Genomic DNA, 27,523 nt, shown 5'->3' with positions numbered 1-27,523 from the left:
ATGTTACAGAATTCTTTGGGGGCCTTGGTTTCCTCCCCTGTAAGATGGGGGTGGCAATTTCTGCCTCTTTAACTCTCCCAGAAGCCAAGGCCAGGATCCAGGGAGATAGGGAGGGAAAGGGTAGCCGGGAGCACTGGGGAGTGCTCCTTCAAGGCAGTTTGCTGATGTGAACTTCTGCCCACCTCTCTGCTTTAACACACTTCTGGTGCTGCAAGGGGAGAAGGGGCTCTGGTTGCCATTTGGGGTTCCCACTCTTTCCAATCCTGTCGGCTTCCAGGACCATCAAATCATTCTCCCTTACCTCCCCCAACAATGGACTAGATCACTTCCCAGGTCTTTCTGGGGATCAGTACTTGATCTCAAAGATTATCCAATCCTACATCTGATCGTGATGCTCTCATACTGCAGCCCCAGCCCATGGTCACCTAGGCTCTACTTACATACCTCTAGTAACAGGGCACTCACTACCTCCCAAAGTAGCCCCCTTTTGCCTCAGACCACTCTCATATTTCCAAGTTGTTTCTTACACTGAGCTAAAATACAGAATCTGCTGGACGCTGGCCTTGAAGGCCAGATAATAAAGTCATTCCTTTTACCTTCCAAGCTAGCCCTCCAAATACTTGAAGGTAACAGTCCATCCCTGCTCACTCTTCTCTTTGTTGTACTGAAACAACCCTAGAGCCTCAAGGTGTTCTCCAGGCACTGTAATATCCAGATCCCTGCCATTCCAGGTGACATCCATCTAGATACACCTCAATCTATCACTGTCCTTCTGGCCCAAGTGGGCCACAGTCCTCAAGAAATGATCTGATGGCACAGAACAGTCAGACCAACAACACCTGCACTCTGACCACTCAATAGTATTTTTTATTTTTAAATGTTTATTTATTTTGAGAGAAAGAGAGTGAGTGTAAGCACGAGTGGGGGAGGGGCAGAGAGAGAGGGAGAGAGAGAATCCCAAGCAGGTACCACACTGTCACCACAGAGCCCCATGTGAGGCTTGATCTCACGAACCTCAAGATCATGAGCTGAAATCAAGAGCCAGACGCTTAACTGACTGAACCACCCCAACGCCCCCCACTCAATACCTTTTGAAGCAGCATGAGAAGTTAAACAGTGGCCACTGATCAGAAGCTAAAAGCCACTATAGTGCTCCACAAACACAGTAAAACAGCCCCCTGTCAGGACCTGTCTGTTTGGTGAGAAACATCAAGCTAGATTTTTTTTATTTCTCCAAAAATCTGTGCCAGGATCCCTCGGCCTGTGAGGGAGTCTCACACAACTCCCCTCTCCACCACTGTGATCAAACACAGCCGGGCCTCACCTTGGGCACATCTGCTGTGAGTCCAGGTGACAATGGCAGAAAAGATGACAGCCTCAACCCCATAAACCAACAGAGACGGTAGGCCCACTGCCTCCTGCGGTAGCACAGCACGGATGCCCACTGAGTTAAAGACTTCTGACATCTGCTCCGAGTATTGAGTAACTTATCGAGAGCTAGGGAAAGAGGTGAGGGAGGTTCCCAAGCCGTGAATCATCCCCACGCACCCCCCATAGCTCCAAGCAGAGGCCACAGATCCAGCTTGTGCACTGCCCAGAACACGAAGACCACAGGCCAATCCACCGCTGGGCTGACTCAATTTTCTAGTTACAGATCTTAAGTACTTAGGCATGTGCTCACAAGCACACACATCCCTTACAGGGAGCCGAGAAAGGGAATTGTGCTGAGGAACAGAATAATTGAATCAAGATTTCTGTCATGAGGCTCTCAGGCCCTAGACCATAGGCCGGTTTCTTTCCTTTTTTTCCCCCCTCTCCCGGGGAAGGTCTTCCAGACCAGACTCCAGGGGTTCCTTTCTCCTCTCAAACCCATACTGTCAGCTGCACCGGCAGCCCGACAAGGAACGGATAAGGTGGGCCCCTGTGCAGGACAGAGATGGCTGGCTCCGGGGACCCAGGCAGCAGGCATACACAGGGGTTGAGAAACACCGACTGGGCAGATTGTCGTCTTTGTAATCCCCAGGAGGCCCCTGCACTCCTTCCTTCCAGGCCCAAGGGCCGAGATGAGATGATTAACTTCCTCAGCCCCCCCACCATCGCCGCTGTCGGAGGCCTTCTGGGAGAGCGTGCAGAGCCCCTCAAGAACCCACCTGCTGAACCCCGCCGCCCAAGTGTGCCGCTCTCACTGCAGGGCACCCAGCACCGGGCTCCCGGACAAAGGGGACCAAGGCACTGCGCTATACCCTGCACACCCTGCCCTCAGGCATCAGATCCGCACACAGGTTTCTTGCAGGCCACGGAGGCCCCTGCCGGGCCCATTTTCCTCCACCCGGGGGGTGAAGATGAGGCCAATGCACCGTCCCAGCTAGCGCCCCACCCCCACCCCGCCCCAGGGCGCCCAGCCCCTTCTCGCGTCCACCCGACCTGGGGACGCCGGTGCTCAGCCGCCATCTTGGTTCCCCCCCTGCCTGACGGCCCCAGAGCAGAGACCCTCGGGCCCGCCCGGGATCGGGCTGCGGAGGCTTCTCTTACCTTCATCTCTCTTGCGCTTGTTGGTGTCTGCGCTGGGAGACGTGATGCCCAGGATACCGCTGATGGAGTACGAGGAGCCGGCCGAGTCCGTGCTCACCGACGACACCTGCGTCACGGAGCCCGTGGACACTGTGCGGAGGGAGAGGGGCTGGTCAGGGCCCGGCGGCAGGGCTGTGGGGGCGGGCGCTTTGCCGGCCGCGGGCCAGAACCCGAGAGCTCACCGTACGCGGGCTGACGCCACTGCCTGCGGAGCAGCGGGAGTGCGGCTCGCGGTGAGTGGGCGCCCGGGACGCCTGCCCTCGGCAGCGGCTACACCTGGGCGATGGGGGCAGCCCTCGGGGCCGTCTGCCCGGGTTTTCTGCTGTGGGGGGTTCGAGGTGGGGGCACGAGCAGCTACGAGGGCTGACGGCGCAGAAGTAACACAGGACAGCGTCAGAAGGGCACTAGCTCAAACCCCAGCCTGTCCAAGAATGCAGGAAGCAGGGGAATGGAGAAGAGGGAGGGGGGACCTGGGGCCCTACCACCAGCCAGCCTAGACTACTCATTAGCCATGGTCATTCCCTGCTTGCATCTCCATCCATCCACACAGATATAAATACCGGCACACTCATAAACTTAGCCAACAAAACTCCAAATGGCAAACTGTTCCTTCTTTTTACACTTCCTCACTGTCTTTTCTCCTCCTGGTTTACCTGGATTTTAACATTCAATATTAATTATATAATAATGGTAGACTCTATAATAGAATAGATACTGTGCATATATAATTTATATCTATATGTATAGTAATGATAACATGTTTTCTGAGAACTTGCTCTGTGTCAGGCATTACTGAGGCATCATTATTTTATTTAATTCTAAGAACAATCTTGTAAGGGAGGTAATGTTATAATCTCGCTGGAAAGGTGAGGGAACCTGGGGGGGGGAGGTAAGCGATTTGCCTAAAGCCACAGAATCCAGAAACTAAAGACTGAACCCCTACAGTAATATGCCCCTCTGTTAAGTAACAATGAAAAACAATAAGATGCTTCACATTAATGCCTTGCTTTTCATTTGATGGTTGCAACAATGTCAAGCACTCTTATTTACCCTTGTGTGTCAATGAGGAAGCTGAAGGCTCCACAAGGTGATGTGATTCCCTCAATGTCATCTAGCCAAGAAGCAGTAGTAGCACTAGGACTCAGCCTCGGGTCTCCTGACTTCAAGTCTCCATTTCCCCTAGCCCAGAAACGTGGGCTGATGTCAGTGACTTATCGTGACTGAGGCCAGGTCTCTTCGTTCCTAAGGATTAGAAGTGGGAGGGGAGGGGAGGAGAGGGGAGGGGAGGGCAGGGGAGGGGAGGGGTGGTTTTGTGCAAGTTTCACTTTAACTCCTAACCCCAGAGTCCTAGGGGAAAGTGCTGTCAGTCATCAGGGTCCTCTCTAGCCAAACAGCTGAATTTCCATTTCTGGGCTGTGGGAATTCTTTCTTGGTTCATTAAAACCTACAAACCAATCTCTGACACATTTCCTTGGGCTATAACTAGCTGGAGGCAGGTGGAGCAGCCTTTGACTCTAAAGTGTAGGAAATTACTAGAAATGGTGGTGATTGCAGGAGAAGCTGTTTGTTGCTTTCCTTGGAGCATATCCAGCTCTTTGCTCCTACAGACCTAGAGGGAACAGTGCCTTTCTTCTCATATCTGAGTTAGATTTTAGATGTTCCTTAGGAGACACAGAAGTAGAAATCGTTAACTTCTCTTTTCCTGCACCAGAAGAAGCTTCTCAAAATAGATTTATGCAAATCTCACAACCTTTTCTGTATTAAGGTGCAAAGAACAGAGGAAGAAAGAAGATCAAAAGTCATTTGGTACTTTGAAAACCAACAACCACATTTAACCAAGGCTCACTCGCCATGTTGCTGACAGAGCCAATGATATTTGTTCTGATATTCTGTGATTCCGCTAGACTCCAAAGACCCAGGTTCCAATTCTGGCTCTGTCACTCCTGAGTGATGTGACCTTGGCCTAGTTATTTAACCTCTCTCAACTTCCATTTCCTCACTCCTCAATAAGTCTGTAAACCATAAGGGCCTGGACACGTATAAGGTACGTTTTTTATAAAAATTTCTGACACAAAGCATTCTGCTGACCTACAAGTAGAATTATTCCTTTAACCCAATTGAAAGATTATTATCAGTGATTCTTAGTCTGATATTCATTGCTCTGTCATCTGAAAGAGTTAAAGCTACAAGTGAAATCTCCGGCACAAGCATTTCCCCGGGGAGCCCTCCTCAACCCTCTTCACCCCAACTCCACAGAGCTGGTAAACAGTCCCCTTCCTTTGGCTCACACAGCATCCTTTTCTTCTAGAGCCTTACTTATCTCAGTGTTTTGCAAACTTCTCTTCGTTTGCCTTCCCCCATTAGACTGAGAAGCCCTTGAGAATGAGGATTCTGTCCTGCCTCCTTTATATAACACTGGTCTCCATACAAAGCAGGGGGTTAGCCCTTTTTGAATGGATTACTAAATTATTACTTTACTCTCTTACCATTATCCAAAGAGGCAGCCATGGAGGATCAGAAACCTCAGGGAGCACCTAGTTCCTGCACTTCAGTCCACAAATGGGGAAACTGAGACTCGGAGAAGTAAAGGGATTTACATGATTCACTGGGTGAGTTAATGGCAGAGCTGGGACTATAAGCCTGCCTCTACCCATCCCCCATCACCATGGGGAGCTTCTTCAGTTGAAGAAGGAGTGACAAAGTTGTGGAAACATTACACAGGCTGAGGCATTATCAAGTGACATTGACAGGGACTACCAGAGACTTATGGAATGGTTACCACTTTCTTATAGAATAACTTTCCCCCTAGAGGTGTTCCCTTTATCCCAAGTGGAGAAATAATATGTCTTATATAGACACATGTCATTTTCATCTCGGAGTCTTTGCAGGGAAGGGACAGGCAAGGGAAACTTCTGAACTCTTTAGTAGTTAGAAATAGGACTCCCACCCTTGTAAGTCATGCTCACTCAGACTATCCCCCATGAGTATCAAAAGCCTCAACAGTTCATGGAGTACGTGAGATCGAAGCAAGAGAGAAAGAGAGAGAGAGAGAAAGTTTGGGAAGTTTTGCCACATCTTCACTCAAGACTGCAAGTGCACAAAGAATTGTAGAAGGGCTGGTTGATAGAAGAAAAAAACACATTCAAAACTACTTACTGACTAATGATGCAGAAAATGTTATGAATAAGTATCCCTTTCTTGATTTATTACTTTAATTATCTGACATTCTATAGACCCCCATTAGTGGATTTTTTTTTTGGCTTAGATTTCAATTTTCTGTCTCATGGTGAAAGCTATTTATCATAATAATCAGTAAAATTCAAAACCTTTTAGCAGTATTTATAAAATTCATTTACCAGGTTCAGCCCTTGGAGAATGACAAAGAAGGCGCATTAGTACGTGTGCCGAAGTGTTTTATGCAGAATTATCTGTCCATAAGAATGATTAAAAGTTCTTTAGAATATTTGGAGCCCATTAGATTTTTAAATTTTTTCTAAAAGTTCTCCTTACCTATGCTGTGACTGGAAGCCGGGACCGGCTGGTTCGGTGGTTGCTGTACTTTCGTCCGGATGATCCTGTGGACAGTTGGGGAAAAAATTAATGGCTATTTACCACCACAGAGAAGAGAACTCAACTAGCTATGTGGAAAAGCCCTGGCAAGCTGGGGCAGAGGAGGGAGGCTGTGAGTCTAGATTGGGAATGTAGGGGGTTAACAGTGCTATGGACTAGTCCCAATTTAGCCCCTACCTCCCTGGGTGTCATTGGGTAACTTGTGACCCTCTCTGGGCCTCGAGGACCTCTTGTGTAGAAAAAGGACAACATGTTAATGTCAGAACAGACATCTTTTTCTCTGGAGCAGCTCCAGCTCCATAAGGAACTCCCGGAGGGACGCTAATAATAATAAGGAGTTTCTTCCCTTTCCTGGACCTCTGCCTGCCCCTCAGACCCTCGGTGGAATGAACGGACTGAACCAGGTGAACTCTCTGTTCCCTAGGGGCCCACGTGCTCTGGTGTCTCTGCAGGAGAGGGCCACAGAAGGAGTCACATCCCTACCCATTAAAAATTAATAAGGAAGCAGATGTGCGTCGTTCTGAAATTAGGAAGGGTTAAAGTGCTACCAGGACAGGCCTGGCTTTGCGAAGAGGAAGCCTCCAAAGCTGCCTTCTACAACACCTCATGGTGAGGCTCCAGCAAGGCCAGGAGCCGGGCGTGCTGGCCTGTCTTTCCAGAGACCTTACCCTAGTTTTGATATGACGAACTTGATTGTGACCTTGGGCAAGTCCATTCTGTTGCGGGCCTCAATACGATGAGGGGGTTGGAACAGAACACTCTAAAGTAATTAAATCCTTTTTTGGGGGGAAAAATCTTCCAACAAAGCCCACTGTGTAAAAAGGCTAACAGTGGTACTGCTTCTCCTTTGCCCCTGGCAGCTCTGATGTTCTTTTGCAGGACCTTGGGCTCTGGGAAGCCTAGCTTATCACTTGCTGTCTAGAACAGCACACTCATATAGGTCTCCTCCATCAGCCCCCAAGCCCTGTGTGTCATACACCCAACCAGGGCTGGGCCAAAAGTCCCTGTGGGGTCTACAAGAAAGTTCCTTCCCTGGCATTAGGGAAAAGGGTGGGTGGTAATAGAATGTTCAGCTTCTTTGGAGACATTCTACTCCAGCCTCTAGCTATTACCTTTTAAAGAACATTTATTAGGGTTTTTCTTAATTATAAAAGTCCTTTGTGCTCACTGTAAACTATTAGGACAATAAATACAAAGAAACCACCTAAAAGCACCTTTTGATCTATTTCCTTTATGCTAACATTCCTGTGCATCTTAGAAAATACCCACTTCCTGTTAACAAAATCAAGATTAAATCACGTACAGGGTTTTGTATCCCGCTCTCTTCACTCAGTGTTAGGTGAGAGGCTTTTTCAGACTCCAGTTATTTGTGGAAGTTCAAGTTTCAAGCTGCACTGAGTCTCTAGCTCGCACAAATGGAAAGGGGGAGGATACCCTCATTGGGTGCCGGCCTCTGCCCTCAGCGATCTCACACAGCTCAGCGGTGGGCACCGAGGCCTCGCAGCATGCTCGGCTGGGAGCCTGGAACGGACACTTCTGTTCACACCACAGCCCAACTGCAGGTCCTCTGGAGTCCAGGCCCCTGGAGCCCCCGGGGCTTCTTGCCTTTTTCTTATGAGTCAGCTTAAGCATTGCGTCAAACACATTCAGTGTTTGTTTCCTCCAATATTCAAAACGCTTATTTTAACTAGGCAAACATAGAGCATATTGACAAGGACCTGGGAGTGAGGTAGTCTTTTGGACCACCTGGAATTCAGCTAGAATCTGATCTTATTTCTGTAGTTTCACGTATGTCATCTTTTCCAGGGGCACATGTGTGTTTGTCTACAGAGATATAGCTCAATGTGAATATCTGGCTATACCAGGTATAAATATAGTTTATCTATATTATGGGGTTTATGTACATATAAACGTATGGTAAAATGAGGAGTATTTCCCTTTACTTCTAGCATACTTTTCAAAGTATTGTCTGGCCATTAAGTCTGTACCTAGGCAGAGCAAAGAAAATTATGTTTTCCTTATTTTTCTTTTAAAATATTTATAAATCATTTGGTAAAACATTATTAATTATTATAAATCATTGAGAGCCCACTACAGCATAGCAATTAAAACCACAGGCTCCAAAATCAGACCACTAGAGTCTGAATCCCAGTTTTCTGATTTGCCAGCTGCATGACCTTGAGTAAATTAATTAACCCCTCTGTGCATCAGTTTCTTCATCTGCAAAATGGGACTAAGAATCATTCCTATGTCATAGGGTTATTATGAGAATGCAACTAATTAATTACTTAGAATAGCAGCTGTTGCAAAGTAAGCTCGCTATAAATGTTAGCTGTTATCTTCAGTAGTATCTTCAGAAAAATTAAAGACCAGTTTCAACCTTAAAAGGTTCATCTTTTCCACAAATGCCTTAAAAACACATGAGATCCCCTTTGGAACTGGGGAGGGGAAGTAACCATCCCCACACCCTATTTTAAGGCTGTACAGGAACTGTCCTTTAGAGTCAAGACCAGAATTGTAGGGAACCCTCCAAAGCTGTCCCCAGGGATAGAGATTTTGCCCATCTGCCTGCAGCAGCTGCCAAAAAAAAAAAGAAAAAAAAAGAAAAGAAAAGAGAAAAGAACAAAGGGCATTACCTTCCATTGAGAAGAAATGGTAGTGGGAAGAATAAGACTAATTGAATCACAGCAATTCTAAAAAAAAATTTTAAATTAACAAGCAGTCATCAAGACATGTCACAATAAGAGTCATACTGGACCTTTTCTAAACCAAAGACATTCCGGCTAACTGGCAGTTAACAGTAAAGGATTTCGCCTTAACTTCACTGGACCTGAACATGATCCTGGGGGCCATGTGAACATCCTAGACGGTCCAGCAGAGAAGGGAATTCCACAATCCACCAATTCCCACAAATGAGGAAACCAAAGCCCAGAGTCCTCAAGTAACTTGCCCAGGGTCACTCCGCAGGTCAGCCCAGACTCCCAGCTCCCATGCTCAAGCAATTTCCTTTGCATCACATTCAAAAGAAGTGGTCCCTCTGCCAAATATTTCCTAAAGGAGACATAAAGTCTGTTTGGATTCCAAATCCATTTAGAAACTGAGGCACTAAACTCCAAGGGCTTCAGGTATTACAGGCATTTTGTAAGGATCCTAGTTCAACATCACCCTACCTTCCTCGAAAGGCTGGGTCTTCTCACACACATATCCCTCCATCCCCGCCCCGCCCCTCCTATACACAAGTACATTGAAGGAGAAAATCATGGTGCCTTTAAAAAGGAAATAGGAAGACAGGGCAGAAGATATACCCACATCTACTGCTCAAACTGCCATTGATGCAGTAAGAATCCAAAAACCAAGGGTCCAACGGGGCCATGCTGGCAGAAGGCCCGAAGGTGACACCCAGCCCAGCAACTGATGTGGAGAAGAAAGAGCGAAATGGATTAACAATCTCAGAAATTTTGCTGCCCAAGTTCAGATTAAGAATAGAGTTTACAAACTGTCATCCCCAGGCCACATGGATTCCTGAATGAGGTTTTTTTGGCCTGCACGGGCATTTGTTTATATAGTTGTCAATATTTGTAAGGTGGGAACTTTTACACAAATACATGGATTTGTAGCTTCCCTTGAAAAATCCAAACACCTAGCAATACTGATCCCGCATTCTCACGTGACAATAACAAATTGTTGCTAAGTGGAACTGTCATTCTAACTGGGAATGCCACTCGCAGTCCCCACCTCTCGGTGCCTTATTTAGAGCCACGGGATGGGAACAGAAGGAAGGCTCCACGGGCTTCCATCAGGTCTTGGACAGTCACCTCCCACTGATGCTCAGGCTAGATTCTGCATGTCGTGCAGTACCTCCAGCCCTTTTTTGTCCTCAGGAAACCACATAAACATGATGGCCTGTGTCCCAGCAAACCTCCCACATGCTCAGCAGAACAGGTTCGGTGTCCCTGAACTCCGTGCCAGTCCCGGGTTCCCAGGTTGCTCTCCCAGCGGACAGCAGGAAGGCATACACTTGTAGGGGTGGAGAGTGGCGATGACGCTGTGGACTACAAATCCAGCCACCACTCCCTCCTTCGCTGTGTGAAACGGGAGAGGAATCTGGGGTCTCTCTTACATCATGACATTTGCAAGACAGTTATTTGGAAACTGCTGTTTGAACACACCTTTGGAGAGCACCTGTGCCTTCATATAGGAAATAAAACTGCATGCAGAGATGGCTTGGGCTTTCTTGGGTGGGGGCGGGGAGGGGTGATGGGCAGGCCCTGCCAGGGTCCCTTTTCATCTGCCTTGCTGGGTTGGTTGGCTACAGACACAAAGAGCTCTGAGGAAAGCAGTAAGGAGCCAGAGTGTGCCCCCGGAGAAGGGCTCCCGGAGGGGTGCCCAGGAGAGGTCTGCGGGCCAAAGGCGGAGCTGTAGACAGGCAGCAAAGCGCACAGGCTGCAAGGTGCATGGCCATGGAGCAGCAATGACCGTTTTGCTCCTCCTTGCCTCTCTTCTCTCGGCTCCTCAGCTCTGTCATGGGTAGAATCCCACCGGGCAATGGTGGAAAGAGCCAGGCCCCCCTCTTACTGACATCAAGGTACCCGGACTCTACTCCCAACTCCCTCAAAATCATCATTCCTCAGCACTCGGCTTCTGGGACTCGGTTTGTATACCTGCCACAGAACAGAGTTAAGCCTCGAGGGCTGTAGGACACCACAGATGTGAAAAGTCCTCAGAGACACAGCCACCGCTCTGGACGGACACGCAGGAGCCCCTGAGGCTGGCCACGGCCCCAGCAACCAGCAAGCACTGCCCAGCACAACTCCACCAGCTGGTCCTCGGCTCCCCCAGACGCTCCCGCAAGTACCGCCTCACAGCCCCCACCGCTCCGTCAGGCCACTGTGCTCTCTGTGCTTTGTGAGTTCCTGTCCAGTAACTTCCGTTTTGACTTGAACAGACTTATTTTATGAGGCAATACTAGTTCTTTACTGTAAACGGGAGGGATAGTTCATAAAGCTCACACTCACTGGCTTGGTGTTCCAGTTATAGTTTTCTAAAATACATTAAAAGAAATTTGTCATAAGACCATTTTCATCCTTGTATTACAGATCACATAAGCTGGAGCCCTGCAAGTGAGTTATGCTTGTCCTGTAAGGCATTTTTTTTTTTTCACTGAAATTCGTTGCCACCATTTAATATTATGGAGATTTGGGGGCGCCTGGGTGGCTCAGTCGGTAAGGCGTCTGACTCTTGATTTCGGCTCTGGTCATGATCTCACAGTTGTGAGATTGAGCCCCGTGTTGGGCTCTGAGCCAACAGCGCAGACTCCGATTGGGATTCTCCCTCTCCCTCTCTCTCTGCCCCTCCCCAACTCATGGGCTCACGTACTTGCATGTGCACACACACTCTCCCTCCAAATAAATAAATAAACTTTTTAAAAAATCCCGGAGGCATTCAGCTGGATCCCAGAAGCACCCACCCCTTCAGTAATGCTTGTGCTGTCTGATTTGCCACAGGCCCCACCTTTCCCTATCACCTCACATCTAGTCTTCTTCACTTGTTACATTACTGCAGGCCAACAGAAGGCATTAGGAGTTTGGGACCCCCACAGGCAACCTGAAATTATCTTTCAAATGACCAACTACACATATACCCTACATTGGGAAGTCCGCGGGCCCCCAAAGCCTGACCATGCGTTTGGAGGAGGTTCCTCTGTAGAGCGGGCTTATGCTCCCTCATTGCTATAGGCTCTGTATGCCTTACCCCACATTAGGGCTTCTGGAGACGGGAAGAAGTCATATTGCCCTGTATGATGGTAATCCTGCAATGAGTTAGAAGTAGGGGACTCCCAAAGCACACTGGAGCCCCTCGTAACCCAGAAGAACAGAGGTTCTTGCCCCCACTCCAAACCCACCACAATGGTTGCTATCTCCTCAGCTGATTCAGGCTGACCAGAATTCTCCTGCATGCCTGAATCCCATCCTAGACAAGGAGGCCCTCTAGAACAGAGACCACAAGACAGTGTGCCTGGCCCCCTCTCTGTGCTCAGTACCTTGCATGATGTCAGGACCCAGGCAAAGATAGGCTAAGAAAATGTGCTCATGGTTTATGAAATAGCAGGTCTCAAAACATCAACACGTGCACGCATTCAGTGATTCTGTGCATTCGAGTCGTCACAGAAGCAACAGCCATCAAGCCCAGAAGGGATCTCAGAGACATTTTAGTCTGACCCCCTCTTTCTGCCAGAGGGTGAGGGGTCTGCTCTGCCCGGATAGGCACTGCACGGGCAAGGGTAGGGTGTGACCTTGGAGAAATGGAAACCATTCAAGTTTTCAGTTGGCTGGCTTCTCTTTTCTTTGTGGAATTTAGAAAACAATCATTTCTGTTTACCTCACAACTTCATCTTTGACTTAACGGAGTTGAAACTTCACCGTTTACAACACAAAACTTCCTTTCGGGAATTTTTTGGAGGTCTGAAAGTTCCATTAGATATATACTGGATCAGACTTCAGAGAAGGTGCCACTGTGGGTCCCGGGGAGATCCGATCGGTGCCTGGTACTCACGGTATTTCTACGGTTCTATTTCTCCCCGAGTGAGATTGAGGGCAACTGAGGAGAGGGCAGCTCCCTAATTCCACAGCATGTGAGTGTCCTGGACATCACTCATGGAGATCACTGACCTACATCACTAAGGTTCCGGGATCTCAAAGAGAGGAAGAGCTTTCTCAGGGTCACACTTGGAATTTGTGGCAGAACTGGGACAAGGAACCAAATCTCCCAACTTCAAGTCCAGGCTCTGTGCTCCTCCTCTGCCCAGACTGGAGGCAGGGATTTTTCTTCCTGGGAAGATCTGATTTATATCAGCCAGTGCTGAGACCCTGAGCACAGGCTTACAAGTAAGTGACATGTGTGAAGGCCTGATCAGGACACTTTGCTGCTAAGTGTCCCACACACAGAGGCGACGGTAAAAGAAGAGTGATAGAAATCACTCGAGGCTCATAAGACTCTCAGGCAGCCTGGGTACTGACAGTGGCCTTCCTTCCTGGAGCCTAGGACCCTGCCTACTTTGGAAATAGAAGAAAGGCAATAGAGAGATCAAACTAGCCCCATTAGCACTCCTCCTGTCCAATAACCCCTAAGGGGCCTTGATGAATGGAGAGACCAGATTTTTAGGAAAGGCACTCACAGAACCTCCAGGATGCCCACTCCCCCCAGATCCCTATCCCCCCACAGGCACCAGCCCCTCACCTGTTGATGGAACTGACGCTGGGCACCGTGTCATTGTCACACACCCGTTCCGCCAGCAGCCGGTCCCTGATCTCCCAGGCAAACATGGTGGGATTTTGGCGTTTATACTCAGCAATTTTTTCCACCACTTTGGGCGTGGCGACCTTTGGTTTGGATCCTCCAATTACACCAGGCTTGATGCTCCCCGTCTCATAATACCTAGGACCCAAGCAGAAAGGAGCTTAGCCGTGAGGAACCAGCAAAATGGATGTTTGCAACAAAATAGCTACTCTGTTCAGAAAACATCCAGATCTGTGCCAATTCAGCAGCCACTAGCCTCACCATATGGGGCTTTGGAACATCTAAAATATGGCTCATTTGAATTGAGGTGTACTGTAAGCATAAAATATACACAAGATCATCAAAACTTAGTACAAAACCAAGAACAGAAAATATCTCATTAATAAGTTTTAAGATAGTTATATGCTGAAACAATCACATTTTTTCATATACTGGGTAAAATAATATATATAAAATCAATTATACCTGTTTATTTTTCCTTCTTTAATAGGCTGCCGGAAATTTTTACATTTCAAATGTGGCTCACATTATATTTCTGTTGGACAGTGCTGGTCCAGATGCCATGCATTAATTAGTTAATTAACTCTATCACATTTATCTACCATTTTACAGTTTACAGAAAACTTTCAAGTCTGCTTTCCCATTTGATCCCCACCACAGTTCTAAAGCACATAAATAGTTTGAATGAATGAATAAATGAATGAACAGGTCCCTATCTATGGGTATAAAACAGAGATCCATGAAGGTTAAAAAGCTTGCCCAGGGTCACACAAGATCCAGTGGCCAAATCAGGACAGTGACCTAGCCTTCTGAGCTAAAATTTCCCCAGAAAGTTGGCTTGTACCATTAATTTACCAGTACCCACATCCTCTAGCATGTGCCACCTGCATTCTGTTAAACTGTCCCCTGAAATGCAACTTTTTTTTGTCATAAGATTAAAAGGATAACCCTAGCCTAAAATTAAACGAAATGCTGGGTTCCAGAATTAACTGGAAATATGTGTTATATATAAGTCAAAACCCAAGCAATCCAAAAAATAAATAAAAACCCACCGCAAGTCACCAGAGTTCTTTCAGAGACCTCCCCTGAGGTAAATCGCTGTTTCTAAGGACATTTCCATGCTATCAGCTTTTCCTCGTTAACACAAATAGGATGTCAGGGTTTTACAGCAAAACCGAGACCGGGAAGAAGAGTGCCGTGAAAGATCATTTCAGGGGGAAAAAATTACTCGATTCCTTTTCTGAATCTGAGCCTTTACTGGATGTCTCTCAATATTTACAGAGGAATTCTTGACTTCTTCTTGCAAAGGAGATTATTTTGTAGTTGAGAATTTTTTTAGCCAGGGAGACATTCAGAACTGACTGGTAATTTTTTCTTTTTTTCAGTAAACTCTACGCCCAACGTGGTCTGGAACTTACAACCCGAAGATCAAGAGTTGCATGCTCTACTGACTGAGCCAGCCATGCACCCCAATGACTGGTAAGTTTTCATCCTAAAGAGTTTATAATAGGTAAGGAAAAGAGGTGATTCTCCCATGGGATGGATGGGAAGTGCTACCCAAGACCCAATCACTAGTCACATTTAAAGAGATGCTAAGGAGCACATAGGTGGCTCAGGAGGTTAAGCGTCAGACTTCATCTCAGATCGTGATCTCATGGTTCACGAGTTCAAGCCCTGCACCTGGCTCTGTGCTGACAGCTCAGGGGCTAGAGCCTGCTTCAGATTCTGTGTCTCCCTCTCTCTGTCCTGTCCCCGTCTCCTTGCAAAAATAAACATTAAAAAAAAATAAAAGAAAGAGATGCTGAAATTCTCAGCCTCGGGAAATCTAGTTATGGCCAACCTAGTCGACATTCTAGAAACAGATGAAATAATTTGAGGGGCACCTGGGTGGCTCAGTCGGTTAAGCCTCCGACTTCGGCTCAGGTCAGATCTCACGTTCGTGGGTTCGAGCCCCGTGTCAGGCTCTGTGCTGACAGCTAGCTCAGAGCCTGGAGCCTGCTTCATGTTCCATGCCCCCTTCTCTCTCTGCCCCTCCCCCTCTCAGGCTCTGTCTCTCTCTGTATCAAAAATAAATAAAACATTAAAAAAAATTTTAGAAACAGATGAAATAATTTGAGAGCAGTGATATGGACATGGAAATCCTGTTTTTCATTGAGAAAGGTGAGTCATGTTCAAATTGGGACAATAAGGCAAAATTCAACCTATCCCCCCCACTTTCTGTAATTACCAAAAAACTCATTAGTCACAAACAGGCTTTAAGAAACATCCAAGAAAACATTATTTTGCCAGCAGTTTAGAAAGGCAGCTAAATCAAGTCACACAGCAATTTCTGCAGCTTTCAATTACCCTTCCAATTTTACAATAAAAAGTCATTTGTTACTATCAACACAATAACTCATTATTTAGCACAGGGCTCTAAAATTTACAGAGCTCTGCCTCAAATTATCTGGATCTTCACGTCAATCCAAAGGGGCCAGTGGGGGTTTTATGGAGGGAAACTATTAGAGTAAGTGCCTTGCCCAACTCCCTTCTGGAAGTTAGAGGCTTTCAAGTCTGATTCTGACTTCTCACTAGAGCAAACTTCTGCTTTGATGGTGAAAATTAAAATGATAATGGTGATGGTGATCCCAGGCAATTATAGGAAGCTTTACTGTTTGCCAGGCATTTCACAGACCTCTTTTCACTCACTCCCTCACTCCTTGTGGAGAACCTGTTAGGACATGCACTGGCTTGGGGCAGAGGTTACAGACGCTGGAGTACTCTTAACTGTGTCATTTGAATGGGACTGGTGTTCCCGTGGCTGCTGAGAGAGCAGCGTGGGTGGCAGCATCTGGGCCCCCATCTTCTGCCCGGCCCATCTGAGCAGTGCCAACCATAGCAGGCTGTGGCCTCCACACGAGAGGTCTCTATCTGCCTTTTGACTGACGTATCAGCCAGGCCCTCAGAAGGCAGCCCTGGCACCCCAGAGGAAACCCCAACTGGCAATGGTATAAAGTGAGGAATCAGACGGAAGAACTGCTCTTTCATCTCGGCAAAACAGCCATGCTGCCTTTTGGCTCACACACGACAGACACACGGCAGCCACCAACACAGTGCAGGTCCATGCGCAAAGAATATCAGTTTGGGAGTAAAGAGGTGGGCGTGTTAGTCAGAGGCTCTATGTGACCTTGGCCAAATCACTTAGCCTCTCTGGGCCTCCATGTGACCCCATCTGTATAATAAGGGGGGATGTTTACCCTGCCTGCCTCAGAGGACACAGGCAGAAATGCAGAATGGTTAAGAAAAAGCTTTGCAAAACATGAAGAGCACACGTTGTGGATTAAAATCCTCTGAGTGTTTATTACTGTGTAACATACCACCCAATTCTAAATGGTCTGAACCTCCCAGCCAGGCTCCAGTGAAAGAAGACAAGAGCCAGGCTTTCTGGGTGGATTTAAATGGGCCTCACATGCCACCAGGCTGTGCCTCTCAGGCCTCTCAGGCCTCTCCCCAGCTGTGGACTGAATGCCCACACTCCTGGCAAATCGCCACCTTCCCAAGATGACAGGGATCTCTGCCTGCCCCAGGGACTCTGCCTGCCTCATCGTACACCCTCTGAAAACCACGGCCACCACCCACAATACACTCTCTATAACCTATCACTCGGAGTGCACCCAACAAATTCTTCGGTGACCAAAAAAAAAAAAAAAAACCACAGAAAACAAAAACCAAAGTGAGTGGATGGAACAGCCCCAGTTCAGAAATTCCCAGTCACACTGTTTTAGGGCTGAACTTGTTTCTTAAAAGGCAGTTCTAATTAGAGTGACATTTTGTCCACTGTGGTTCTTAGTTATGAAAATAATGAGCTATGAAATTCCAATTTATTGTTGACAACTTAAACGGCCAGGCACCAGAGCGGCGCATAACTTCCGAGTGCCACTCTACCTAGTGACAAATCTATTCTGGGCCTCCGGAGGCTGCCGGCTGGGCCTGGGAAGGTTCTTGGCCCCTTTGGTCTCCAGGGGAGATCTGGAGGGCTCCCGGGCACCAGAACACGAGGATCCGGTATCTGGATGTCCTCTCTGAGAAGGGCTCGGCATCTTGCCCTGAGAAGATTTCAAATAGCAAGCAAAATGTCGGCTAAGCAAAGATGTCTCAGCAAAAACAAAGGAGGAGCCTTCTTTTTTCTCTCTCCCTCAGTGCAATGAAGAGGCTTCCCAAGAAGACAGCGAAGATCACTGGGCTCTCCAAGTCTGACACTGTGATAGTCTCAAATATTTCTTTCCTCTCTCTCTCTCTCCTTCTGTCTTTTCCTCATTTCTCTCTCTCTTTCTTTTTTAAATAACCATTCTCTTTTGTCTTCATCTCTCTCTCCTCTATTTTCCTCCTTTTATTCTCACTCTCATTATCCCGCCGAAAACCGCCGTCTAACAAGAGCACTATGCTCAAGTCCAGTCTTCCTCTTTGAACTCTGCTGGGGCTCATTTGCTGCTGAGCGTTAAACAGGAGTGGAGCCCAGAGCCTCCCTGGCTGGGGTGACCCGAGGTGGGCAGGGATAAGGAATTCACACAAGAATCAAGGTCCCCAAAGGGGACAGCAGACCCCTGGCTTTGAAACCTCGTCCTTTGGCCTCCAGCAGGACTCCCCAAGGTTAGAAACTGTTGTTTCTTCCATCTGAAAGAATTTCTTAAATTCCAGCAGATGAAAGGGAGAGAGCAAGCAAAACAGTTACAATGTCACTGACATACTTCAAAATATTTATTTTCTATTCAGGCATCTGTTCTCAAATCATAATGCAAGCTGCAACCAAGGTTGTCTTCTGACCTAGGGAGAAAAGTCTTGAGAGACCTCTACACAGCTAAACCTGAGGATGCCCGTGGCTGCCAGGACCTCTAACAACTTTATAAGCCCCGGAACGAGCCTGTGGCTTTGGCTTTGCGGTATGGTGAGGGGCCGAGGATCTAAGAATCCTTGAGGCCTCTTCCCAGTCCAAGAACTGACTAGCTGGATGGACCTGGGTCAGTCACTTGGCCTCTGTAGATTTGTTTCCTTATCTCAAAACATGCTTCCCTCCGCCAACCAGACTGCAGCTCTCCCGAGAAAACAAACAGGAGAGCTCCAAGGCTGGGCTCTACAGTCCTCTGGGAGAATTCGCATTGTTAGTATTTTGCTTGCAGCAAATCGACGGGTCAAGTGGCAACTTTCAAATGTCAGATTTGAGAGTTAGTGTTTGAGTTTTTCCCCTCTCTAATATATGCTTAGAATGCCTGTCACTACAAAGGAAACACAGAGTATGGAAGGAAAATACTATAGCCCAACATAATAAAATAGGTCGGTGATAACCAAAAACTGAAAATGACAACTGACTTTTAAAAATGGAATGGGCTTTTTGAAGATATTAAAATGAAACATTGAACTCTGATAACGTGATTTTATAACTTGTGGGTTTTCCACCCAGCACTGCTCAGGCCCCAGGCTCACCTAACATGTGTAGGGGAAATTCCCAAGAACCTCTTATTCTTAGGTTCTTTGGAATAATTCACCAGGCTTTCAGAAAGCATGTCATTCCTACTGATTGAGTCACCCCATTCCACATGTCACTCCTGTCACTCGAAACAGGGGTTTCCCAGGACTACTTTGAATTGAATGGCTTGAGCTTTGCAAACTCTTAAGTATTAGACATGTGGGCGAAGTGCCACCATGATTTTCAATATGACACCCGCACGTTGCACAGCTACGGGGTCATGTTTTAAGTTGTTATTTGAAAAATTAAGGGAAGCCTGCAGCTTCTGCCTTTACCTGCCAAGAATTTTGCTGACACAACCATGGCTGACTCGAAGCTGCCTTGAGATGTCACAGGGTCTGACACCTTGATGGGCAAGTTCCACTATCCTTTGGCGAACTACGTCCGGGAGTGGCCGTCCATTCACAAAAACCCCCCCAAGCTGGTTCACTCCTCCATGTCCTGAAACAGATCAAAAACGAAAAGAGAGGGAAAGGGTGGTTAGAACCAGTCACATAGGAGTAGAAGCATGTTGCAGGCGCCCAGAGCCCCTCTGATCAGAGACGGCCACAGGCTGGAGGTCTTGAGCCTGGAGTCGGATCGTGCAGGCTTCAGGAGCACCTCAGATTGCTTTTTTGTTTACTTCTTCTTTTTTTTTTTTTCAGATTGCTTTTTAAAAGTAACCTTTGCCTTTGTCCATCTTCAGCCAGGCGGTAGGGCTATTGATAACAAGCATCCCCATCCTTCAATTACTAGCATTTGCCTTGTAATTTTTTTGTTAACAATGGAATATGTGAAAGACCCCAATCTGTACTAGAGACATGACTTATCACCTGCATGATGCTGAGGTCTAAGAAAGATCCTGCGGAGAAAATGTTTGAGAATACATCAAATTTAAAGATTTTTTAAACTGTAACTCTTTTCCTTTCAGCAAATACCTGTAAAACTGGAAAGGACTACTCCAATAAACCTAAATCTCAGGGGGAGAAATGGGTTTTGGGGTTTTTTTAATCAGCAATCTGATTCAAGGGCTAAGGATTTTTTTTTTAATTTTAGTAGTGTCTGCAGAGTACTGAAACAAAACCCAACCACTGCCTTGATCAAAATCTCTTCTTTAACAAGATGGGGCTCATCCCTCAGTCAAAGAAAAAATAAACAAAAAAGGTGAGGCTGACATGCAGACTGTACCCTCTCAGAGCACACAAAAGAAATGGGTCAGAGGATCACATTTCACTCTACCACATCAGGATTTGTTATAAAGGAGTTTCCTTGGAATTTTTGAAGTGTTTCGCCATTGACAAGCACCTTTAAGTTGGTTCAGGGGAAATACAGAAGCCAGAGAAGGCTTCCAAGTCCCAGGTTTTAAAAGGGCTCTGAGACCGATTTTAAGTAAAAAAAAAAGTCCAGGAAGGTGTCTCCTCCACCCAATAAACTCCTTTCTCTTACACCCAACTCCATCTGGAGGAAAACAGGAATCCAAGTAAATGAATAGCGATACCAGTAAACGCAGAATGGTCCAGTATAGCATCATTGTACATAACATCCAGTATATAATATCATTGATTTTGTAGCTGTTAATCAGGCACTAACTGACATCACTGAGGACAGTCAAAAGCCAAAACCCAAGTCCAAGCATTTATCATTGCTGCTGGCAGCTCAGAGACCAATGATGGGGGAAATCTCTATCTTGATGGGGAAATTTCCATCTAAACTGTTACTTGGCTGGGACTAGACTATACCAGAGAAGCTAAGGCATCTCAGATGTCACACACACACACACACACACACACACACACACACACACACACTTACTTTCTCTCTCTCCAACTCTAAAACATAAAATAGCCACCTCATTTCAGCAATCCCCTCCAACACTCAATTACTATCTAAGTTCATGAACAACATCTGAAATAAAAAGGGGGAAAACACTCATAACATAACCTATTTCCTAAAAACTGCCAAAGCTTTCCCATGAGGGTACTAATTGAGTATTTCCCAAATTTCTAAGCTCAGGCTGATTTCAAGGAAAAATATAATTTTATAGGTAATGACAGTAGCCAATTCTAATTCTTAGTTGAATTTCTCTCTCATTTTTGAAATGAGCTTTCATTGGTTTTGATTGTTCTAAAACACCCCAGACATAAGAGGCATAAGAAAAAGGAAAACCATCCCCAACCAGATTTTGCAGTTAGAAACAAAACTGCGTAGTTCACGTAAAACAGAAAGATTCCGGCCACCCCTGGTCAAGGGCCTTAAGAAGGCTTTGTTCTGGGATTGGGAGCATCTTATAAAAAAGGATTGTACAGATCTTTAAAGAACAGGCTGGCCTGAAGAAGAAAGTAAATTCAAAATTGGTACAAGCCCGTCTGGGAGGACAAAAAGGAAGCGAAAAGCATCCAGCACACTCTGAAACAACCTATAGTCCAGGCGTTGGGACCCATTTGCAATCGCTTGTTCCCCTCTACCACCGGCAATGTAAACTTTCTGCCCAAAACACAGTGACTCCAAGAGCAGTCCTGCAGGACGTTTGTGAGCTTTGGGGACCGTTTGCACCAGGGGAAAACCCCAGGGGTCGGACACTCTAGGTGACAGCAGGTCCCCAAACTCTCTACTTTTGACCACAAAGACAAGGCTACCAATGTTCTTCCAGAGTCTGATCCAATAACCACAGTTGACCCCAGACTCAGGATGACCTTGGAGCACTCTGTCTCCCTCAACTTCCTGGAAAGACTCCCAGGCTCACTTGGGTGAGCCCCTTCTGCCTCAGTCACAGTCCTATCCAATAGAAAGCATTTCAAGGGTGGTGGGGAAGTAATTTACCTGGTCTGAGGAGGTAATGTCTCCCATTTACCCTGAGATTAGAAAGAAGTAAAACCAGAAGGCTGAGTGAGGGAGGCAGGATGGGGAAAGAAGAGAGGAAAAGCAAGGGGGAAGGATGCAATGCATAGGAACTAAATGAAACCTACAGCAAGGACAGAGAGCCAGGAAGGGAAGCCTCAGGTTAGAAAGGCAGAGGAAGAGAAAAAAGAATGGGTCAGCTAGTACAGGCGAAGAAAATAAAGGTGAGTGTGGTATACAGTGGAAGGCAAGAAGGCCAGAAGAGAAAATGGAGGAAACCCAGTAAAGGGGCATCTGGAACACAGGGGACTTCTGTGGGGAGGAATCTTTGTTTTGGGGGACCTCCGGCTCCTGTCCTGCATCTCCTCAGAGAACCCAAGTCGCAGCCTCTACTTCCTATGGACTCCAGCTGGGTGAGGGATCATCTCCTGGTGGGGTGCATGTTCTCAGCTACACTTCTAAGGCCAAGTAGAATTTTCAGAGAGCCTGGCACAGAGACAGATGCAAACAAATCAAGGCAAAGACCAGGAAACAGACACACAGATACTGCCCCCACAGGGCAGACTAAGCAGGGTTTGGAGGTGGGTGAGGGAAGAAGGGTTGAAGATACCCCTGTGGCCTTTGTGGCTCTGGGCTGGAAGGACTGGCCTCCACAGATGTTCCTTAGTCCCTGATATGGACATACTACCCACCAGGGACCCTCTTCAAATCATGACCCAGACCGTGGCTGGGTAAGGGAATCTGGGAAGAGGGTCTCTGCTGACTCAGCCGGAAGAGTGAACTCCAGAACCCCACAGGGTTATTGAAATTCCTCCTAGTGGCACCAGAGAGGATACATGAAGGGACATATAGAATGCAAACAGGGACACAGAGAAAGATGAGGGAAGCAATTTCCTTAAGTTCTAACCAACACTGACAGACAGGTGCTGACACAGATGGACAGTCAGATCATGGGTACAGATATGGTTAAACTAGACAGAGAGAGTGCCTTGCACGTGTGTGTACTCACTCAGATAGGACACTGCCCTCTCTCTGGAATCTTGAGTCCCTCCCTCTCCCCTTCCATGAATCCAGGAATCTCAAGAACCAGCTCCAGCTCTGCCCACATAAACTTCCTGTTAGTCCTTTTATCTGCCTGGCTTCAAGTATCATACTCTGTAAAATGGGTATAGCAGAGGGTTAGGAGACTAGGCATGAAAGTGCTTTATAACTGGAAACCATGCCTGGGGGAAGGAAACATCTAGGAGAGAATGGTGGCAGGCCATTGTGCTGATGAAAAGGATGAGCCCTAGAATAGGGAGTAGGGGCAAGAGAACACAGAAGCCAATTTCCCAACAGTGCCTTGCCCTCCCCTCAATACCACCTCCCCATAGAAGATGCCCTGCTCCACATCTTCTGCGGGAATGGGGGTCTGGGGGAAAAGCTGACCAAGGCCAGGAAGGAAGGTGAGGAAAGGGGACTTGGTCTGAGTCCCTGCTACACCAGCGACCTTTCAGGATCTACGTGTGCACCACCCTCAATAGCCAACAAATTGGGGTCTAAGGTGAACCTACAGTGTACAAAGCAAATAGCTTTAGGCGTCAGAACCAAGGCACTTCCAGAGAAGCCACCTCTGAAAGCTAGGCTGGCTAGGGCCCAGCCCCCCACCATGCTGCCGGGAAGATTGAAAATGGGAGGAGAGAGCACTTCTCAAGGAGAGGGCAGATGAAGGAAGGGACAAGGAGGGACAGAGACAGAGACATTGGCATTTTCCGTTGGCTAACCAGCACCTGAAAGGAGCAGCCTTCTCCACCCTCATGAACAAGCCGGGAGACTACTGGTTCTGATGCTATCTCCCCAAGGGCCGGTTTCTGGGGCTCCCAGCTCTGCGCAGAAGGCAGTGAATTCTGTGAATTCTGGCTGGCAAGGAGAAAAGTGCAGGGGTCAACCTTCCCCATTTTGTCCCCCAATTGCCCCTTAGCTGAGCTAAAGGCTTGTCCACCTCTCAGGGTATTGACCCCAACTCATTTGTTCTCTCCCTCGCTCTGCGAGAACAGATCCTCCCCAGAGAACAGCTCAAGTCTGCGCCGAGACGGCTGCCAGGGGCACTGGGGTCACCATGGACTGGAAACCATTTTGGCACAGGCCCCAAATGGTGAGGAGTCGTTTTGGGTAGGACCTGTGCAAGCGGCTTCTGCTCGCAAATCTTCTCACTGCTTTGGTGGATTACCTTGCACTCGGGAAATTGACACAAAGAGAAACTGACCTGCCTGAAACCAGCCCCTGCCGCTTAAATCAGCATTTCCCTGCTTACCACTCCGCCCTCCAGGGCAGAAACGGACAAATTCGCCTGGGAAGCCTGCCTTCTCTCCAGCCGGGTCTATGCTGCCTTTGTTAAATAGGGGACTCACGGCTGAGTAAGCAGGATCCTGGGCTGTCTGAAGGAAACCTGGCTTCGGTAAGCTCCCAGTCTGGGAGCAACTCCCTGACCTGCTGCCTGTGGGGACTCAAGCAGGGTACCCTGCTACATACCACCAAAGCCTGGCGCCTTGCTCTGGCCCAAGCTCTGCAGCGAGCAGAAGGGAAACACGATTCGTTCCACTTGGAATTTCCTTGAAATTTCCAAATCTAATCTGGCGTTAACTCATCGTGAGAGAAGTGCTCATCTCACAGGAGGCTGTGCTAAAGAGTGAACTGGCAGATCCTGATGGGTCAGGCAGCAGGTCCGCCTCACCTGTGCCCAGAATGACTCTTTCCATCTCCTACACAAGCCATGTCTTTCAGAAAGGGGTGGGGGGGGGCGCCTGTTATGATAACTGACTTCTTGATTTTTTAAGGGGTGAAGCCATCATCAAGCAAGTGTCCTGAAGAGAAGGATTTGATAGGGTCTTTAAGGGTCTCTGTATGAACCAGCAGTTTCTAAGCTCAGCTGAGGGAATCCCACTTTGTTGATTTTTCAAATCCCACTCCTCAACTCCAGGGCGCCTTCAGAGCTCTGGACATGGTGTCCTTGTTTACTTCTCAGCCTTTTTTCCCCACACATACAAGCACATAGGCACTGGTCGAGGCCCCAGTTTCCCGCTAAGTCTCAGTCCAGATCGATGCCCCACGGCTGAAAAAGGCGCCACCCAGGGTTGGAGTGTGGGGTGCTGAGACTTAGACTGACCTCTCCTACAACTTCATGCCCTCCAACTAGCCAGGCCTGAAGCCCTCTTCAGGTGCAAGCCAGGATTCTCTGAACAGGCTGGGATGTTGCTGCGAGAGCCCCTGGAGAGGCTGCAGCTCGTTCTCTCTGCCTACCCTACCCGTTGCTGGAGGCGGGATTCCCGGTGCCAGGTGCTCTGGCCGGGCTCCGGGCAGGACAAGCAAGCGCGTTGTTCTACATGCCCTTCCTGGGAGCACTGCACTTTGCCAACTTGACTGAGCTGCTACAAAAGTCCTAAGTCCCCCCGGCCCTGGTACCTGCCCCGCCGTCCGGCACACCCAACCCCGTCCCGGCCGGAGAGTGAGAGAAGCGAGCTTGCCGCCTACTTACTATGCATGGATGCAAACGGGTCGTGCTTACAGTGTATTTCCATCGGGGCGCTCCAGACTGCAGGCCGGCCCAGGCCGCCGCCTCCCGGCGCCAAGGGGCTGCCCAGCGCGGCTAGGGAGCCGCGCCGCCAGGCCGGGTACTGTGCGATCTGGGTTCGGAAAACGCTGCTGGAGCGCCCGGGCCTCTCTCAGAGCCTCTCCGCTGGAGATCGCCGAGAACTGCGCCTACAGGCGGGAAACGGCGCTAGTGCCGTCCGGCTGGGAGCGGGTCGCCCAAGTCCTGGTGGCTTCCCTCCCGGGCTGGCTTAGGCAGCGGCTGCGGACCCGGGCCGGAGTAGCTGCGGCCACGGAGCCGGCAGCTTCGGGGGCATAGCGTAGGGGCCCGTCTCCGGGACGGCAAAGAGCCCCCGGCCTCCGGTAGGAGCGGCTTTGAGGAGGCCTTCGGGACACACGGCCCTTGGCTTCACTTAGGGGGCAGCGAGGCCCGCGGACTGCCAGGCTGGTTCCGCGGCCTCACTGCCTCTGGAGTCTCTCCTCGACTCCTCGGTCTCCACCGGATCCTTTCTCTGCTTCTCTGAATCTCTAGGGCTCGGAGTTGCAGCCCCAGCCTCTCTCTTTACACGGCTCTCCGACGTCTCAGACGAAGTTGCAAAGAACTTCCTCTCTGGCGGCGCTGGGGCCCCAGCGGGTTCGGAGACGCTTCCGTCACTGACGTTGGGGCCGTGACTCTTCAGTCCCCAGGAGCTTGCAACCCTCTCAGCCCCGGACCTTCTGCCTTCAAAGTTCCCCCTGCCCCCGTTGCTCCCCCATCGCTGGGACCAGGAATGGGAACAACAGCGACAATCTCCTCCTCGCCTGAGTATCTGCCTCACGCCCACCAACTCTTCGAGCCCAGCTGCCCTCTTTCAGGGGTCTGGTTCCACTGTTTTTCAGTTGCCTCTTCCGGGACGGCCGCCGCGCCTGCCCCCGGCGTGAAGCGAGGAACCGAGAGAGCGGAAGGTCCCCTCCACCAAGGCCGCTGGGACTGCCGGTGCTGAGACGGAGCCACTGTCGGCTTTGACTGCCCGCGCTGCTGCCGCCGTCGCCGCCGCCGGCGCTAGCCTTCCGCCTGCTCGGCGCGCACAGTGCGCCACCGCGCCGCCCCGGAGCCGCTTTCAGGACCCGCTGCGTGTGGACAGCGCCGCCCGGGGCTCAGCCTCCCTCCGGGCGGGGGCGAGGCGGGGGCAGACCTGCCAATCACGCTTCATCAAGCCAATCAGAGCTGCGGCAGCCGGCCCTGGCCTGAGACACCGTCCCATTGGCTAAGCAACCGGCGGGCTCCGCCTGATTAGCGGATACCTGGGCAATAGGAGAGAATGGGGGGCGGGGCCCAGGCGGCGGCGCCACGTTCATTGACAAACGCGCGGGGCGAAGGCCTAGTGGTGCGCGGATGGGGGGAGGGGTAAGGGGATCTACACAGGGCCTGGAGAGTCCCGCCGAAGATCCCGCGGGAGCCTGACCTCCCGCCGCAGCGCTAGGACCTGGGAATGCCCTGAGAGATTGGGGCACCCCAAGTGGGGATGGGGAGGTGAACGGTCAGAGTGGAGGAATAGTCTCCTGAAAACCTATTTGGAGGAAAAATCGGAGCGCAGTAGAGATCCCGTTTTCAATCTAAGCACCACCAGATTCACGATAGACTCAGTGTGCGCACATCTCCCGGTTCTGAGCTCAGTTTCTTTATCTGTAAAATGGGTAGAGTTGGCTTACTTAGTTTTTAATGGAGACTCCTTCCAGAGGAAACATTTCACAATTTAAACATTTCAAGCACCTACTAACCCGTGTCACCGCCGCCTCGTCTATCTCCCTCCCTCATTTTACCCCTCAGGACACTCCAATTCTCAGCTAACAGACAGGCAGAGACGTTGAGGGGAGAGAAATCCCACACCCCTTTAAAGTTAGTAATCAAGGTGCTCCTGGAAGAGAAGATTAATTGAGGCTTTGGACAAAGTTGTCCAAGCACCGAGCCCTGAGCCTTTCCAGCTTCAGACCAGTAGCTGCCAGACGCTTTGGGGGCTAGTGATGCGCAGCTGAAGGCTTCTGTTTCCAGGGGTAATACTGCGTCTGACGCAAGGCTTCTTGGGAACTAAACGAAGCCAGTTATGTTAGTCCAGTGCTAGTGAGGGTCCGTGAAACCGGCAGGTGGGCAAGCAAGTTCTATCTGCAAGGGCCAATGCCAAGCCAGGCATGCTACCAGGTTGCTGTAGAGAAAACTCT

General features: G+C 48.9%; 1 protein-coding gene across 4 annotated transcripts in view; it reads right to left on the bottom strand.

Annotated features, from left to right (window-relative positions):
- Nucleotides 1–27,523, bottom strand: part of PAX5 (paired box 5) — a 184,307-nt gene that overhangs the window by 151,459 nt on the left and 5,325 nt on the right. For 3 of the 4 annotated variants that reach the window (XM_029921218.1, XM_029921220.1, XM_029921221.1), the window contains exons 2-5: nucleotides 19,216–19,381; nucleotides 13,378–13,575; nucleotides 6,082–6,146; nucleotides 2,533–2,661 (exon numbers count right to left, since the gene is read on the bottom strand). In XM_029921218.1, the coding sequence (XP_029777078.1) occupies nucleotides 2,533–2,661; nucleotides 6,082–6,146; nucleotides 13,378–13,575; nucleotides 19,216–19,381 (558 nt within the window). Of the gene's footprint in view, nucleotides 1–2,532; nucleotides 2,662–6,081; nucleotides 6,147–13,377; nucleotides 13,576–19,215; nucleotides 19,382–25,271; nucleotides 26,400–27,523 lie in introns of those variants that run through there. The other variant, XM_029921219.1, reaches the window with a different exon arrangement.

Source organism: Suricata suricatta, chromosome 13, assembly GCF_006229205.1.
Source record: "Suricata suricatta isolate VVHF042 chromosome 13, meerkat_22Aug2017_6uvM2_HiC, whole genome shotgun sequence".
Classification (NCBI taxonomy): domain Eukaryota; kingdom Metazoa; phylum Chordata; class Mammalia; order Carnivora; family Herpestidae; genus Suricata; species Suricata suricatta.
The sequence above is the reverse complement of the archived record's forward strand: the minus strand, read 5'-3'. Positions and strand labels throughout refer to the sequence as shown.